This window comes from Hyperolius riggenbachi, chromosome 4 (assembly GCF_040937935.1).
Source record: "Hyperolius riggenbachi isolate aHypRig1 chromosome 4, aHypRig1.pri, whole genome shotgun sequence".
In the NCBI taxonomy this organism is placed as follows: domain Eukaryota; kingdom Metazoa; phylum Chordata; class Amphibia; order Anura; family Hyperoliidae; genus Hyperolius; species Hyperolius riggenbachi.
Window position 1 is genome coordinate 118,157,762 of NC_090649.1, and position 14,036 is coordinate 118,171,797.

Below are 14,036 nucleotides of genomic sequence, written 5' to 3' on the forward strand. Positions count from 1 at the left end.
GACCTCATGCAAATATACACAGCATACGTCCATGTTTGCACTCTTTACTCTTCTAGTGTCCTATTAATGTTCAATGTTTAACTTGTGTTCATGCATAGGCCCAAGACTTAACTAGAGCTGCTCCAAATCTTCTGACATTTCTCTATTGTCCTATTAGATATGCTCTTGTTTAAACATGTTTAAACAGTCTCTTAAAACAGTCATTTTAAAGAGGAACTGCAGTGAAAATTACATAATAAAATTGCTTATTTTTTTACAATATTAATTCATAGATTATTTAGTGAGTGTTTGCCCTTTTGTCAAATCTTTGCTCATCCCTATTTACATTCTGACATTTATTACAGGCGGTGACCTCTTTGGTCCTGGCAAGTGATGTCTGCAGAATGTTTTGTTAGTGAGAGTTCTATGCACAGAGAGAGAGATACTGTTTGCTTGGCAGTAGGAAACAACCATTATTTATTTCCCACAATGCAGTAAGGTTCACAGACAGCAAACTGTCAGGACCATGGTCATGACATTAAACTTTGGGAGGGGTCACCGTTTCACCACAATGTCAGCCATAAAGATGTTTCTGATCAATTCAAGAAAAGGTATGGATTTCTCATGGGAAAAGGGGTATCGGCTACTGATTGGGGTGAAGTTCAATCCTTAGTTACAGTTCCTCTTTAGCTCATAATTTATACTTTTTGATCTACTGGGATCTTGCTTTCCTTCATTGTTGCAAATTAGATTGTGAGCTGCTGTGAGGGACAATTTGTAGCATTACTATATTCTCTGTAAGGTGCTACAAAAGCTATATAGAGCCATACTGATGATAATACAATTGCTGGGTAATATGGGGGGATATCAATAAATAAACAAAATACACAAATAACGAACAACGACAAATCCATAAAACTGGTACTAATTAATAGTAGATGGGAAAGATGCTTCTCTGTTTCATGTTTTGGAATATGGCTAATAACATCTAAATTCACGAAATAATGTACGTGGGGAACAGACAACAATATGGCTCATGAAGTAGTGCAAGGTAATACATGCATGGGAATAAAAAGTACACCCTCTTCTATTTCTAAGATTTAATATCTGGGCATAATTAAAAAACAACAATTTAGTCTTTCTTTAGCAGGTCTTAATGCAATCTTAGGCAACAACACATGACAACACATGACATTTCACAGTGTCACTATTTAACCACTTCCCAACTGAGGGGTTTTACCCCCTGACCACCAGAGCAATTTTCACCTTTCAGCGCTCCTTCCATTCATTCGTCTATAATTTTATCATTACTTATCGCAATGAAATGAACTATATCTTGTTTTTTTCGCCACCAATTAGGCTTTCTTTAGGTGGGACATTATGCCAAGAATTATTTTATTCTAAATGTGTTTTAATGGGAAAATAGGAAAAAATGTGGGAAAAAATTTATTATTTTTCAGTTTTCGGCCTTTATAGTTTTTAAATAATGCATGCTACTGTAATTAAAACCCATTAAATGTATATGCCTATTTATCCCGGTTATAAAACCGTTTAAATTATGTCCCTATCGCAATGTTTGCCGCCAATATTTTAGTTGGAAATAAAGGTGCATTTTTTTCAGTTTTGCGTCCATCCCTAATTACAAGCCCATAGTTTATAAAGTAACAGTGTTATACCCTCTTGACATAAATATTTAAAAAGTTCAGTCCCTAAGGTAACTATTTATGTATTTTTTTTTAATTGTAAATTTTTTTTTTTTTAATTACAAAAAAAATAAATTGGGGAGTGTGGGAGGTAAGGAGTTAATTTTTTGTGTAAAAAAAGTTTATTTGTGTGTAAAAAATGGTTAGGGTGTAGTTTTACTATTACCAATTTGTTTCATACGACCTGCAAGCGTCGTTCCGGACTCTTGCAGGAAGTAGAAAGAGGCTGGAACTTTGTTATTTTTTCACAATGATCGCGCTGCTCAGCCGAGCGGCAGCAGATCATTGCGGGGCTGAGATCAACTAACGGGAATGGATTTTCCCGTTCGTTGATCTCTGGGCGAGCGGGCGGCGGCGTGTTTACTAGCGGCGGGCGGCGTGTTTACGAGCGGGAGCGCGGACAGTGGCGGGAGTGCGCAGAGTACGGATTTCTCCGTCCCTGGGGGTGAAAGGATGGAAAAAGGGGCGGAGAAATCCGTACGGGCGGGGGTAAAGTGGTTAATAAAGGGAAAAGTTGGACAAAGGGCAAAACGAGCCAACCTCAATGAGTCATCCAAACAAATACTCTTTAAAAGGAAAGATTTTTATACCATAGTTTAGTCAAATATACTTTTTAATTAAATACACGAAAAGAATGGAAGTAAAGATATCTAGCAGTTAACCATCAAAAGTGCATATGGCTTTAACATGAGACCATTGTTGCATGCAAATTAATATGGGAATAGCAGCCAGGGAACAGGGGCGACTCCAGCTTCAATGTTTTTGCGGGGCACTAAGGGGACACAATGCCTGGCTGGTGGGACTCATTTGGGTGATCAACATTGATGTTTGTATGGCGAGCTTTAGATATTTTTTGCCTAACTAAAGTGATAAAATTAAGGCTAACTAGTTCAGCAATGATAGAAACCAAAATATAAACATCACAAACAGAACTCAGAGGCTTTTCAGCAGAGCAGATTTATTGTCCAAACGATGGTGCTATTATTGAAGAAAGGTTTCCTACAGATGTACTTGGCTAGTTTGCTGACATGCTTCAATCCCTACTTGCTAGCAAGCTGCTCCTGTGTGGGCAGATAACAGACAAATCATTCTAGCCCCCAGCCTGTGTCTCACGACGCTGCAAGCAGGACCAGGAGGCAGGAGGATGAGAAAGATTGTGTGTTTGATTCCTTATCTTAGCAGCTAAGCATTGCTGGAGACTAGAGCATGTATTTTACAGACAGGAAGTTTCGAATCAGGATAATTATTCTGTTTCAAACCTTCCTGTCTGTTAAATACAAGCTCTGGTTTATTGGCTAATTTAAAAGAAAAAATGTATGCTTTCAGTTTGCAAGTCTTCTTCAGACTCCATTCCTGTTGACTGACAATGTAAGATGTTTTTTATAAACACTATCCTGTTCACTATACGCTGCTTGACCCTGGAAACAGTTAAGTCTATGATACTGAGCGGGGGAAGGGGGGGGGAGGAGGGGGACGAAGATGACTCGGGGGCACAGTGATTCCTAGAGGGTGGGGGAGGGGGGCAGTTCCACAGTGTAGTGCCGCCTATGCCAGGAAACCATATAGCCGACTGGTTTCACCAAATGTTCTGGGTTTCTCTGGGCAGGTAATGTATCCCCGACATGTCCTTACACTTATATGGCATCTATATCCCGTTAGCTATATGGTATGTGTACTGCTATTGTTTTGTGTTTTTAATTAAGGTTCCTTGAGGACACCTCTTTTTGCCTAACTTTTTTTCCCAACCATGTGTTCTGGTTGAACTTGATGGATGGATGTTTTTTTTCAACCCAACTATCTATGTAACTACTCTGAGCCAATATTAACATTTTCTTTTAGTAGTTATACAGTGTTGGTTAAACATTTCTCTACCTGTAGGACTAAGTTTAGGTAAACGTGACAAAACAGGATGTGAAAATGTACGCACACCTTTACCACTTACATGGTACACCCACATCTTCAGGATAAGCAGTCATGCTATGTGCCATGCTTGAATCTAACCTTGGAAGTTAAAGAACCTTTAAAATGTAGGCACATTTTAAAATATATAATAGTGACTGTACAGGGGATGCCTTAAACCCACCACAGCACTGTATAGTGTACATTAAATGTATAATGAAGATATAAGAATAAACTGTACTGTTTCAATTAAAGAAAAATTCTCAATGCTGCCATCTTGAGCAGGCTTTACACCCAAAAAATATTTCTTACCATATGTTGCTTTGATTAAGTTATATTGACTTGCTCCAAGATATAAGAAAGCATCCATTGCCGGTGGTAGAGGGGCAAAGCCGAATGTGGAGTCTTTGAAAAGCAGATTTTTCCCATATTTAGAGCTGAATAAGCTGCATTTTTTCTGTAATTCATAAAAAGTAAGAGGTTTGTGTTTGCTGTAGAGGTTTATTTTTTGCTGTGTTAGGATGTATGATATTAGAGTTACCTGGGCAAGTTGAAGAAAGTCGCTGATATCTGTAGTTTTGTCTCCGTCAGCCCTGGTCAGCACAGCATTGGCAGGTACTCTTGATAACTGGCATTGCTGATACTGAGTCACTGCTCTTCTAGTATCGTCTGGGCACAGCAGCTGAAAGTTTTTCTGGAGGTCCCCTGAAAGTCATTTTAAAATGATTGATAACACAAACCATGATGGAACAAAAGAAATGGAGTAGGCACGCCTATTTTGTGGAATTGGCTAGGGTAAAATGAGAACTTTATTTACTGTTTTACAAATTACTGTTTACTGTTTGAAAATTGCAGAGCAAGCAGATCATTTCTATGTCATCTCATGGAAACAATTAAAGCACCAACTCTCTCTAGCGAAACACTAGATCTATTAAAGGAAATGTCTTTACCTGAAAGTGCAATTATGCAGATAACATTTGTTTATCAACACAAGACTCTAGAATTTTTTTTGCAGTGGTTACCCACTTTGCCAACTGCCAACCTCCTGCAGAACACCTACACAGCAATAGTCCCAGTTATCCAGGACTCAACTAACCAGAAGTCTCAACCAACCAGAACAAATCTTTGGCAGTACTACAGTGAAGAAGGCCAACTTCTTAAAGGTGTTATCAGGCAAACTAGCCCAAATGGGCTTTACTCACCTGGGGCTTTCTTCAGCCCCTTGCAGCCGACTGTCCCACGCCGACCGCTCCGCTCCCCGCCGCTGTCCCGGCCTCGCCGCTCGTTATTCAGGCCGACCACGGGGTCTGCAGTTCGCCGCAGTCCACATGGCCATGATTGGCAGCCGCAATAAGGCCGACCCCGCGGTCGGGACCGCGACAGCGGCGGGAAGCGGAGCGGTCGGTGTGGGACAGTCGGCTGCAAGGGGCTGGAAAAAGCCCCAGGTGAGTAAAGCCCATTTGGGCTAGTTTGCCTGATAACTCCTTTAAGCTGTCTGTGGGCTCTGCTGTGCTTAAAGACTGGATTCCATGGCCCTCACAAGGTTAATATACTTTCAATTACTGTATTTTAACATTTAATACAGAGTTCATGGTATGTATACAGAGAATGAATTGCATTTTTAACATTAATTCTCAAGCAACCAGAGTACAGTTATCATCAGCCAATCCCCATGGGTGCCGGATTATGGGAATTTTGCAATGGTTGTGGGCTTTAACTTATTTAGAAATAATGTATATTGTGTATGAAACCCTGAGCTGGTCTGGACACGCCTCTGTTCACCCTCCCTTATGGAAGCAGTTCCCAATAGCATTCTGCAGCCTCTTCTGAGAGGGGATGTAGAGTATGCTGCCATTTACCCTCCCTCCTAATGTGCTTTATGGGAGGAGTGTGTAGCACAGGCTGCCACTCACCACAGGATCCATCTGGGAGGAATTGTGGTCTGGCCTGTCACTCACCCTTTCTCATGTAGAGTCCTATCAAGAGCGTGGTATGGTCCAGGGCTCCTGGAAAGTGTGGCTGGAAGCATAGCAGTCTACTCCACATCATGGTCCAGCCCATAGTTACGTGACTCCTGGAAAGTATGGCTGGGAGCATAGCAGTCTACTCCACATCATGGTCCAGCCCATAGTTACGTGACTCCTGGAAAGTATGGCTGGGAGCATAGCAGTCTACTCCACATCATGGTCCAGCCCATAGTTACGTGACTCCTGGAAAGTATGGCTGGGAGCATAGCAGTCTACTCCACATCATGGTCCAGCCCATAGTTACGTGACTCCTGGAAAGTATGCCTGGGAGCATAGCAGTCTACTCCACATCATGGTCCAGCCCATAGTTACGTGACTCCTGGAAAGTATGCCTGGGAGCATAGCTGTCTACTCCACATCATGGTCCAGCCCATAGGTACGTGACTCCTGGAAAGTATGGCTGGGAGCATAGCAGTCTACTCCACATCATGGTTCAGCCCATAGTTACGTGACTCCTGGAAAGTATGGCTGGGAGCATAGCAGTCTACTCCACATCATGGTCCAGCCCATAGTTACGTGACTCCTGGAAAGTATGGCTGGGAGCATAGCAGTCTATTCCACATCATGGTCCAGCCCATAGTTACGTGACTCCTGGAAAGTATGGCTGGGAGCATAGCAGTCTACTCCACATCATGGTTCAGCCCATAGTTACGTGACTCCTGGAAAGTATGGCTGGGAGCATAGCAGTCTACTCCACATCATGGTCCAGCCCATAGTTACGTGACTCCTGGAAAGTATGGCTGGGAGCATAGCAGTCTACTCCACATCATGGTCCAGCCCATAGTTATGTGACTCCTGGAAAATATGGCTGGGAGCATAGCAGTCTACTCCACATCATGGTCCAGCCCATAGTTACGTGACTCCTGGAAAGTATGCCTGGGAGCATAGCAGTCTACTCCACATCATGGTCCAGCCCATAGTTACGTGACTCCCGGAAAGTATGCCTAGGAGCATAGCTGTCTACTCCACATCATGGTCCAGCCCATAGGTACGTGACTCCTGGAAAGTATGGCTGGGAGCATAGCAGTCTACTCCACATCATGGTCCAGCCCATAGTTACGTGACTCCTGGAAAGTATGGCTGGGAGCATAGCAATCTACTCCACATCATGGTCCAGCCCATAGTTACGTGACTCCTGGAAAGTATGGCTGGGAGCATAGCAGTCTACTCCACATCATGGTTCAGCCCATAGTTACGTGACTCCTGGAAAGTATGGCTGAGAGCATAGCAGTCTACTCCACATCATGGTCCAGCCCATAGTTACGTGACTCCTGGAAAGTATGGCTGGGAGCATAGCAGTCTACTCCACATCATGGTCCAGCCCATAGTTACGTGACTCCTGGAAAGTATGGCTGGGAGCATAGCAGTCTACTCCACATCATGGTCCAGCCCATAGTTACGTGACTCCTGGAAAGTATGGCTGGGTGATTAATGTAGCTGTCTATTCCACATGATGATCCAGCCCACAGTTACGTGACTGTGGTCTTTACAGGATAAAGTAAAGTGTTTTTAGTCATTATTGTCTATGTGTTTTAAAGGCAGTGAGGAATTCAAAGAACCTCAGTGAAAAATGACTAAAACTACTGGAACGAATAAATACAGCAATGTTTAATAAAATAAGTAAATAATCAAGGGAGGCAACCTGCATCATAAGGTGGTGATGCTTCAGTGAATTACCAAGAGCAGTGTTGTTTGGTGCCACCACCGCTCCACTTCCAGGTTGTGTGTGGCAGGCCCAGGACAGCCCCCCACCTCTACCCATGTGACGCTTGGCCATTGATTGCAGTAATATGCAGTAAAAAATTGCATATGACGAGTGGGAGTAGTGGTGGTTGCCATCTTGTAATTTTTCTTTTTTTACAATTTATCATTGTTTCACAGCCCCAACTTCAGACACAAATGTTTTTCTAGTCCTTTGTGTAAGCTTCACCATTTTCTGATTTTATTAAAAGTGTCTGATCAAAAGTCTCTTTACACCCCATTTTATGCAACACAGACCTACACAGCCATAGCCTGCCATCTTTTCATAAAAGAGCATGATGATCCACCCTTAGATCTTGCTTATAATTCTTTCAGTTGAGCTGCTTCAGGTCTTATGACTGATTTAAAACAAACAGATTTTGAGCTACCAGAGTCTTGTTTCATGCAACAGAGGTTGAGTAACATGTGGGCAATGTGATGGTATGTATTGATCTGTGGCTGGATCTGATTTGGGCTTTAACCTCCTTGCCGGTCATCCCGAGCTCAGCTCGGGGTAACCTGCGCAGGAGGATTTCTCAGGCCCCGCTGGGCCGATTTGCATAATTTTTTTTTGTTACAAGCAGCTAGCACTTTGTAACTTCCGATCGCCGCCGATCCGCCGCGCCGAGCCGCCTCCCCCCCCCCCAGACCCCTGCGCAGCCTGGCCAATCAGGGCCAGGCAGCGCTGAGGGGTGGATCGGGATTCCCTATGACGTCCCGACGTCGGTGACGTCATTCCGCCCCGTCGCCATGGCGACCGGGGAAGCCCAGCAGGAAATCCCGTTCTGAATGGGATTTCCTGCTTACTCCGATCGCCGGAAGCGTTCGGAGCGGCTGCGGAGCTGCCGCTGCTCAGCGGCTATCATGTAGCAAGCCCTGGGCTCGCTACATGATTAAAATAAATAAATAAATAAAGTGCTGCGCTGCCTCCTTGCCGGGGGAATTAGACCGGCAAGGAGGTTAATAGATAATAGTGTGTGTATGCTGAGCTTAGGTACCATAAATCACTGGCAGAAAAATGACTCTTTTACCCGTTACTATCACAGCTCATGAATTCCTCCTGTTATTGCAGGATGATGATGTGTTAAGCCCAGGGCCAGAAAAGGAAACAACATTCAGCAGCTGGGACAGTGACAGAAATAAAGACACGTATGCTTACCTGGTACATCCAGATGGGTCAGGAATGCTACGTCACCCTTGTTGTCTTTCAAACATCTGCAGAAATATAGATAATATTAATCAACTGTATTTATGTAATAAAATCAGACCTGTAATTTTGTCTGCAATGGTATATATTTGTCCTATAAATAATTGTCACATATGAAGGCAATAACCATGCAGAGAGAGAGAGAGAATATGTTTAGGATTTTGCTGTGCAGAGTGGTGGCGTGACAAGCAAGCTGACACTTCTCATTCAACTAATAAGCAGAACTGAGCTATGGGAAATAAGTAATAGTGGAAACATACGACAGGAAGCTTGTCCGTTACTTCAGGATCCACATAGTCACACTTCTGTGTTAAAGAGGCACTGTAGTGAAATGCAGTACAGGTAGTCCCCAGTTAAAGAGACACTGAAGCGAAAACAAATGATGATATTATGATTTGTATGTGTAGTACAGCTAAGAAATAAAACATTAAGATCAGATACATCAGTCTAATTGTTTCCAGTACAGGAAGAGTTGAGAAACTCCAGTTGTTATCTCTATGCAAAAAAGCTATTAAGCTCTCCGACTAAGTTAGTCGTGGAGAGGGCTGTTATCTGACTTTTATTATCTCAACTGTAATTGAGCTGTTTACTTTTCCTCTGCCAGAGGAGAGTTCATTACTTCACAGACTGCTCTGAAAGACTCATTTTGAATGCTGAGTGTTGTGTAATCTGCACATATTATAGAATGATGCAATGTTAGAAAAAACACTATATACCTGAAAATAAAAGTATGAGAATATTTTCTTTGCTGCTAATCTTCTAGTAATTATTCATAGTACACAACCAATTCATTATATCATATATTTTTTTTCGCTTCAGTGTCTCTTTAACGAACAAGATAGAGACTGTAGGTTCGTTCTTAACCTGAATCTATTCTTAAAGAGAAACTCTGACCAAGAATTGAACTTTATCCCAATCAGTAGCTGATACCCCTTTTATATGAGAAATCTATTCCTTTTCACAAACAGACCATCAGGGGGCGCTGTATGGCTGATATTGTGGTGAAACCCCTCCCACAAGAAACTCTGAGAACCGTGGTACTCCTGGCAGTTTCCTATCTGTGAACCTTGTTGCATTGTGGGAAATAGCTGTTTACAGCTGTTTCCAACTGCCAAAACAGCAAGCAGCAGCTACATCACTTGCCAGCAGTAAAAATGTCACCATGTAATAAATGTCAGAATATAAATCAGGGATTTTTTTTTTTGGGGGGGGGGCTTGTTCCCATAGAAACACTGAATCCATGCCGTTCGTATCGGCGGGTCGTTCGTAAGTCAGGCGTTCGTAAGTTGGGGACTACCTGTATATTACTCAGGATACCCACATTTACTGTAATTTTGCTGGCACCTGCATCAGAAACACTGCCTATATCTTTACATTGCTACATGTGTGTAGACCCACCCTCTCAGTGATGCTTAGCCTAGGCTTTTTACTTATGCCGAATTCTCCTCCCCACACATTCTGGGAGACCGGGCATTACTTTCACTGGCTTTGAAATTTGCAGAAACAAACATTATGCATAGCTGCACCTGGCAGGACTAAAGACATTGCCACCTGTGATAAAATTCAGAATGTTAATTGGGGCGAGGAAAAATCTTACAATGGGCAGACACTTACTAAAGGATTTATAAATGACTATTGTAAAGAAAAAATAAGCAATTTGATTAATTACATTATTTTCACTACGGTTCCTCTATAAGTATACGTATATAAAAACGGTGTCTGAATTGGAACATTAAAGGAGAGGTCCAAGGTAAAAATAAAATCAAAATCCGCTTACCTGTGGCTTCCTCCAGCTCCTGGCAGCCGTCCTGTGCCCTCGCTGCAGCTCCTCTCACTGCCGGTGTCCTCCACTGAAGAAGCCGACCTCGCCAGGTCTGCGCCTGCGCAGTAGAGACCTGATGACGTCGGCCCACGTCATGGAGCGCACATGAAGCCGACCCGGAAGCCGACCTGGCGAGGTCAACTTCTTCAGCGGAGGACACCGGCAGTGAGAGGAGCTGCAGCGAGGGCACAGGACGGCTGCCAGGGGCTGGAGGAAGTCACCGATAACTGGATTTTGATTTTATTTTTACCTTGGATGTATCCTTTAACGACAAACAGTAGAATATAATACACTATTTATCCTGGTTTAAAGCGGACCCAAACCAAACATTTTTTTAATTCAAAATATTTAGTTGCACCACTCTGACACATACAAAGATAAATAAACACTCCTTCAAGCCTATAAGCATTTCAGTGCATGCTTTTCACCCTTCTCTTTTCATAACTAGGGTTATACAGGTGGCAGCCATTACTTCTGAGCTTAGTAGGAGGTTTTACATCATGGGTGTGTTTGTCATCAGCTACCCTCCCTTACAGGGGCGTTGTCAATGTGAAATCTCACACAAGCTGAGATCACCTCCCCTGTGACATCATCAGTAGCAGCCTATGTTTTGTTTTTATCTCCTCCACCAGTCGGCCGGATTCTATCCCGGCAATATGAAAGGAAGGGAAGGGTTCCTCCAATAAATGTAAAATATTTTATATATGTCATCATGCAGCTGAAAAAAGGCTGCTATTTATTATTATAATTAAGGGTCCACTTTAAGAATCAGAAACACTTCCTATATCTATATATTGGTATATAAACCGTCCCTCCCAGTGATATTTAGCCTAAGCTATTTTTAGTAAGTCAGCCTTCTTCTTCCAGTAGATTCTGGGAGATCAGGTGATGTTTCTGCTCACTTCAGAACACACAACCACACATTCTGCAGCGATGCACCTGCCAGCAGTAAAGATGTTGTCACCTGTGATCAATTTAGGAATGTAAATCAGGGTGAGCTAATATTAGTCAATGGGCAAACACCAAGGGCTTGATTCACAAAGCGGTGCTAACTGTTAGCACGCCTGGGTAAAGCCCCTTAGCACGCCTAAGGGCCTGTACACACTGAAAAACACAAGCAAAATCGCAAGCGCATGCGTTTTTAAAGTGCATGTAGTTTTAAAAACGCATGCGCTTTTGCCTGCGTTTTTTGTGCGTTTGCGTTTTTCTTGTAATTGCTGATTGGCTAAAGAATCCTTTGTTTTTTTTCTAGTTTACATTTCAACAGGAATCAGGAGATTGCAGAGTCTTCTGGGATACTGACTTCTGAAAAACGCAGGCAAAAACGCAAGCGCATGCGTTTTTAATGCGTTTTTCATGTGCTGCGCTTAAAAAAGCGCAGCAGGCACTGCGATTGCGTTTTTCTAAAAACGCATCGCACCAGTGTGTACAAGTCATCACGATTTTCATTCTTTTTCAAAAGACCTTGCGATTTTAAAAACGCATGCGTTTTTAAAAATGCAGCGCAAGCGCAGCAGTGTGTACAGGCCCTAAAAGAGCTTTTTGCGCACTAATTTGCGCGCAAACCGCATTGCGCGCAAAGTTATGCACGCAAAACTTTACGCGCGTAAACCTTTATGTGCACAGTAAACCTTTATGCACGCATAAAGGTTTATGCACGTAAAGTTTTGCGCGCATAACTTTGCGCGCGTTTTTTTAAAGCTTTGTGCGTGCTAACTACTTAGCACCCTAGTTAGCACCCCCAAAGCCTTTAGGCCTGCTAACTAGGTTAGCACTGCTTTGTGAATTGAGCCTTGAGTAATTTATAAAGTAGTATTGTAAAAAAAAAAATAAAAAAAAAATTAGCAATTTTATTCTTTGTTATATTAAATAAAGTTCCTCTTTAAAGCAATTAATAAACACACACTCACTTAAATGCGCCATCGTTGTTATAGTAAGGCTCATCACTGTTGAGTCTGCACTTTTTGGCTCCCCGCGCAGCACATTGTTTGCACAGGTTCAGCTCCTGGGCTCCAGGGACGCAACTTGCTGAGAAAAAACTGGAAACCGCTGAGCCGTAGAAATGAGAAAGGAAAATAAACAGAAGTGTTTACTGAATCTGTTATATATCATGTACTGAAAATGTTCCAAACATGATGTGTTTACTTTCATCCCCAAAGTCCTGGAGTGTTATTGCTGAAGCCCTACGCAAGAATACAAGTCCTCTTTTTTGTTGATGGGCAAGTCTAGCTTACACTATACTCTGCTGTTATCTGAGAGTAGAAGACTAGAGCCACCTCTACACATTGTAATATAAATTTATCCTTGAGTTAATGTGAATTTCACATGAAGGATTGCATTGTTAATGGCAGTCTTAGGTCATCTTTTTAGTGCTATTGATAATGTATTGCTGTGTGAAAGTTCATTGGATAGTAATCATCAGATGTATTTATTTTTGTTAAGATTGCCATACACGACCTATGTGGAGCTCGGACTGATAGAAGACTAGTGATGATCCTAATCAGATAATTAAGATTAAAGTGAACCAGAGACGAAGCACCATCATGTATTTTACCATATATGTCAATGGGAACATTAGAGAAAACACCTATCCTGCTCTCTGTTTCATTATTTACTGTACAGATTGCTTCTTATCAGCCCAGATAAAATCCCCGACTGAGCATTCAGTCTGGCTTTGCCTTAATGACTCATCTATAATGATTCCTGAGTAGAGCCAGAAGGGGGCAGGCTTGGGCTTGAAAAGACAGCACAGAAGACAGACTCGGCTATAAAGATTCCTGAACAAAGCTAGACTGAATGCTCAGTCGGGGATTTTATTAGGGCTGATAAGAAGCAATCTAAACAGTAAATAATGAAACAGAGAGCAGGGTAGGCGTTTTCTCTACTGTTCCCACTGACATATATGGTAAAATACATGAGGGTGCTTCGTCTCTGGTTCCCTTTAACCTCCCTGGCGGTAAGCCCGAGCTGAGCTCGGGCTATGCCGCGCAGGGGGAGATCTCAGCCCCTGGTGGGGCGATTTTGATACTGTAAAGTGCTGTATGCGCAGCTAGCACTTTGCTAGCCGCGCGTACAGCTTGATCACCGCCGCTCTGCGGCGATCGCCTGCACGCAGCGGCGCAAGAGGGCCCCCCCCGCCAGAGCCCTGCGCTGCCCGGACCAATAAATTCCGGGCAGCGCTATGGGCTGGATCGGAGACGTCTGACGTCAGGACATCGGCTGACGTCCATGACGTCATTCCGAACGTCGCCATGGCGACAGGAAAAGCCAAACAGGGGATCGCGTTATATACGCGTTCCCCTGCTTGCTATTGTTGCCGGCGACGATCGAACTAGAGGGACACATGCGCCCTCTAGTGGAGTTTCATGTAGCTACCACTCTGGTAGCTTTACATGAAACATAAATTTTTTTTTTTTTTTTAAATTGGATTTCTGCAATTTTTGCAGAAACAATTAACCGCCAAGGAGGTTAAGCTACTTTAGCATTGAATAGCAAAAGGCCCCATACATTGTATTGACACCAAAATTGCTACATATGTTAAGGAGAATAGTGGGTACAAGGCAAAATACCTTGTAGGTTTTGAGAAAATCGATTTTAAAAATGGCACAGAAAAAAATGGTTTTTAAACTTAGAAAAAATTTCTTTTGATTTTTTCTTTG

General features: G+C 42.7%; 1 protein-coding gene and 1 long non-coding RNA gene across 4 annotated transcripts in view; one reads left to right on the forward strand and one right to left on the reverse strand.

Moving 5' to 3' along the window:
• The window catches only part of LOC137571406 (uncharacterized), a 69,004-nt gene extending 60,382 nt beyond the window's left edge, over positions 1 to 8,622 (forward strand). For both annotated transcript variants that reach the window (XR_011031354.1, XR_011031355.1), the window contains exon 5: positions 8,421 to 8,622. This is a non-coding gene — a long non-coding RNA (uncharacterized lncRNA). The remainder of the gene's footprint in view (positions 1 to 8,420) is intronic.
• The window catches only part of LOC137571404 (serotransferrin-B-like), a 68,096-nt gene that overhangs the window by 26,111 nt on the left and 27,949 nt on the right, over positions 1 to 14,036 (reverse strand). For both annotated transcript variants that reach the window (XM_068280436.1, XM_068280435.1), the window contains exons 5-8: positions 12,288 to 12,426; positions 8,508 to 8,563; positions 4,123 to 4,286; positions 3,894 to 4,038 (exon numbers count right to left, since the gene is read on the reverse strand). In XM_068280436.1, coding sequence (XP_068136537.1) covers positions 3,894 to 4,038; positions 4,123 to 4,286; positions 8,508 to 8,563; positions 12,288 to 12,426 — 504 coding nt within the window. The remainder of the gene's footprint in view (positions 1 to 3,893; positions 4,039 to 4,122; positions 4,287 to 8,507; positions 8,564 to 12,287; positions 12,427 to 14,036) is intronic.